Source organism: Cygnus olor, chromosome 5 (genome assembly GCF_009769625.2).
Source record: "Cygnus olor isolate bCygOlo1 chromosome 5, bCygOlo1.pri.v2, whole genome shotgun sequence".
Classification (NCBI taxonomy): Eukaryota; Metazoa; Chordata; class Aves; order Anseriformes; family Anatidae; genus Cygnus; species Cygnus olor.
The window spans coordinates 6,251,523-6,255,518 of NC_049173.1; the positions used below are offsets into that span (position 1 = coordinate 6,251,523).

At 67.1% G+C, this 3,996-nt stretch overlaps 1 protein-coding gene across 1 annotated transcript; it reads right to left on the reverse strand.

The window, feature by feature from the left end:
• Window positions 1–418: 418 nt before the first annotated feature.
• Window positions 419–3,680, reverse strand: SIX1 (SIX homeobox 1). The gene is made up of 2 exons (XM_040559695.1): window positions 2,891–3,680; window positions 419–1,883 (listed from the first exon to the last, which is right to left on the reverse strand). The coding sequence occupies exons 1-2, from the start codon at window positions 3,448–3,450 to the stop codon at window positions 1,595–1,597; spliced, it is 849 nt and encodes a 282-aa protein (XP_040415629.1). The 5' UTR covers window positions 3,451–3,680; the 3' UTR covers window positions 419–1,594.
• Window positions 3,681–3,996: the final 316 nt, after the last annotated feature.

Sequence of the window (3,996 nt, forward strand, 5' to 3'; positions counted from 1 at the left end):
AGGCTCCGGGGGAGCGCACGAAACCCGGCGGGGTCTGGGCTGGGTGCCCCGACGGGGCGGCCGGTGCCGGGCCTCGGCAAAGAGCAGGGATGGCCCCGAGGGTTTTGTCCCCCCCGGGACCGCGGGTGGGGCCGGAGGAGGGCTCGGGGGACCCCCCCCCGCCCCGTCGGGGGGACCGGGGGGAGCTGCGAAGCGCCCCCGGGATGCGCCGGGGAGGACGGCGGAGCTGGGAAGGCCCTCCTGCAGAGGGTGACATTTCTCCACGGCCCAGGACCTCGAGAACAAACACGGCAGCGACTTTAAATAAACACGCGTTTAATGATGCAAAACGCTAACGGGGGAGCTCGGCACCGCCAGCGGCGGAGGCCCCGACGGGGCGGGCGGCGAGCGGCTCCCCCCGGCCGGGCTCCGCGCTCCGACGGAGCCCACCCCGCGGCCAGGCACCCCGGGGTGCCCTCCCCGAGCCCTCCTCGTATCCCTCCATCCCTCGGTTGCAAAACAAAAGGGGCTGCGTGGAAGGAGAGCGGCTCCCCCCGAGCCCCCAGCGCCTCCGAGGCACGTCGGGGGGCTCAGCCCCGCAAAGAAGAGCGCAGCCTCGCAGTTCTGCCATCAGCGCGGTTTTAATTTAGCCTCTTTAGGTACAATAGAAAAGAAACCTGAAAGCACGTGCTAGTTCTGGGAACAAATACTCGAGACAGACAGCTTCGGCCGCGGGCTCCTCGCAAGCCGAACCGGGAGGGCGGCGAGCGGGGACGGGCAGGAGAAGGCAGCGTGGGGCTGGCGGGGCAGCCCGAGAAATCCTCGTTCAGGAGGGAACGGCCGGCAGCTCGCGGTATTCTCAGCACTGTTCTCCTCGTTTTTAGCCACGTCGAAGCATTGCCCCGCCGAGGAGAAGGATGCCCGGGGGGCGCGGGCCCACGGGAGCTCGCTAGCCCCGCACCGCCGCGTTAAGACATAGGCACTTGGTAAAACTCTAATACTGCAGCTTTTTTTTTTTTTCCCCTTTTTCCCTTTTTTTTTTTTTTTTTTTCTCCTCTTTTAAAACTTCAACTACATCGAAATCTTTCCTGGTAACGCTAAATATGAAAAATGTAAACGAAACTTCCCCTCCCTCCTCCCGCTAGGACACAGCGCTCCGCTCCCTCTGCCTCCGTCCGAGCTCCGCGGGGACGGGGACAGGGACAAGGGACAAGGACAGGACGCCCCCGGCCGCCCCTGCCCCAGCACGCCTGCGGGGCTGGGATTTATTCGGGTGGAATCGGATCCAGCTGTTTTGTTTTTTTTTTTTTAATATTATTTTTTTGTAATTCCCGCTGGGACCAGCTCGTTTGAACTCGAAGGGACGAGGGTTTCTGCTGCTCTCTGCGTTTGGCTACGTGGAAAAAAAAATAAAATAAAATAATAACAATAATGATGATAGTGGGAGACGCTGGGGGGGGGGGGGGGGGGGGGGGAAGAACTGGACCGACGTGGGGTCGAGTGAAAAGAGCCGAGAGTCCCGTTAAGAGGGCGAGCTGCGAAACCGGAGGCTGTCCGCTGCGTACAACCGAGAGTCCGTGTCCCCGGGCAAAGCCTCCTGTCCCGTGGCGGCCCTTTAGGAGCCCAGGTCCACCAGGCTGGACGTGAGGGGTCCCAGCAGCGAGTCCTGGAGCTGGTGGCCCGGCAGGCTGTGAGCGCTCTGGGGGGCGGCCAAGCCGCTCAGGGGGTAGCTGGAGCTCCTGGCGTGCCCGAGGTTCCCCTGCAAGAGCAGGACCGAGTTCTGATCGGGGCTCTGCGGCGGAGAAAACTCTTCCTCGGAGCTGGACAGGAGGGGTTTGCTCCCGTCCAGGGGCGAGAGCTGGTTGGGTTTGTTGGTGGCGGCGTTGGAGTTCTCCGTGTTCTCCCTGCGGAGGGCACAAGCAGAGCGGGGACGTTACCGGGGCCCGGGGGGGGGGGGGGGGGGGGGGGGGGGAAGCGCTCCGGGATGCCGGCCCCGACGGGGCCTCGCGGCCGCCCCCAGTAGAAAAAATAAATAAATGAAAATAGAAAGAAAGAAGGAAGGGGGAAAAAAAAGCAAGCGAGCGCCTCGTATTTTCCTAACGGAGCGGCCCCGCAGCTGCCCCCCTGGTAAGACAGCTGCCCCGCGTACCCCCGAGAGCCCGGTGAGTTAGGTGGGGAGCAGAGGTCGGGGTTTCCGAGATTTTTTTAATTATTTCCTCATCTTTTTAATTAAAAAAAAAAAAAAATCGAAGCGCGGCCCCGCGGCCCGGGAAGGCTCGGAGGGGCCGGCCGGCCCTATTTCCTCTCCGGGCCTCTTTAGGGCCGCCGGCGGCCGCCGCAAAGCCGGGGGGCGATGAGTGCCGGCCCCGAGCCTTCCCCCCTTTGGCCGTGCCGGCGGCCTGCAGCCCGAGCCGAGCCGTGCCGAGCCGAGCCACCGCCTCGCACCGAGGCCACCCCGGGCGGGTGGGGGCGGAAGGCACCGAACAAAGGCGGGGGCGGCCTGGGGAGGCGGCCGAGGGGCTCGCTGCCCCCCGGGCAGGTGGGATCGGCACCGGGGCCGGGTGGGAACCGGCTTCCAGCCCCATTAAGCCCGGGGGGGGGGGGCGATGCGGGACCCCCAGCTGCAGCCGGCTAGAGCCGAATTGCTTGCAGGGGGGCAGCAGCGCGGCTGGGGGGCGGGGGGGGCTGCAAAAAGGGCGAGGGGGCCGGGAGCGAAGGCGATCGGGGGCGAAGGGGGCCGGGGACGAGGGGGTGAGGGGGGCAGGGGGTGAAGGGGGTCGGGGGCTCCTCTCCCAGCCCCAGCGCCGGCCGGGGGCTCCGGGAGCCGGGCAGCGATCGGCGGCTGCCTCCGTAGGGCCGGGAGCGGGGAGGGCCGGGGGCGCGGGAGGGGGGGGGGGGGGGATTTAAGTACCTTTCCTTCGCCTCGGCCGCTCGGTCCCGCTGCCTCCGGTTCTTGAACCAGTTGCTGACCTGGGTGGTGGTGAGGCCGGTGGCTTCGGCCAGCTCCCGCTTCTCGCGGGGCGAGGGGTAGGGGTTGTGCGCGTACCACTCCCGCAGCACGCCCCGGGACTTCTCCTTGAAGCAGTAGCTGGTCTCCTCGCCGTCCCAAATGGTGCGGGGCAAGGGGAATTTTCGGCGGACCCGGTACTTGCCCACGGCTCCCAGGGGTCTGCCCCGCAGCTTCTCGGCTTCCACGTAGTGCGCCTTGAGCCAGAGCTGCTGCAGCTTGGGGTGGTTGTGGGGCGAGAACTGGTGGCTCTCCAGGATCTTGTAGAGCTCGCGAAAGTTGCCCCGGTGGAAAGCCACCACCGCCTTGGCCTTGAGGACGCTCTCGTTCTTGTGCAGGTGGTCGCAGGCCGGCAGGGACCACAGGAACCGGCCCAGCCTCTCCAGGTTCCCCCCTTGCTGCAGCACCTCGCACACGCAGGCGACCTGCTCCTGCGTGAACCCAAACGACGGCAGCATCGACATGGCCGGGGCTGCGAGGCGGTGACACGGCCGGAGGGGCTGCGAGGCGAGGCGAGGCGAGGAGGAGACGAGAGGAGAGGAGAGGAGAGGGGGGGGGATGTCCCGGTTCCCGGTCCGGTTGCCGGTCCCGGCCCGGTCCCCGGAGCGGGGATGCTCGGTGCGGTGCCGGGGGGACTTTGTCCCCGCTCCGCCGCCGCCGCGCTTAAAGCGCCCGAGCCCCCGCGCCGCGCTGATTGGGCGCCCGCGGCTCGGCCCCCGGCACGGCACGGCCCGGCACGGCCCAGCCCGGCCCAGCCCAGCCCGGCCCGGCGGGCAGAGCCTCGGCACGGGCGGGCGGAGCCTGGCGGCCCCGGCTGCGCTTCCCTCCGCCGCCTCTGCGCGGGTGCGGTGGGGGGTGGGGGTTGGGGGGGGGGTGGGGACCCCCCCTCGGAAAGGAGCTTGGGCTTTCCTGCCTTCCTTCCCCTCTATTTTGATCGGTTTTTATTTTTTATTTAAATTTTTTTTTCACTCCCCCCCCCCCCCTCCTCCTCGCCCGCTCGCCGTCCCCGT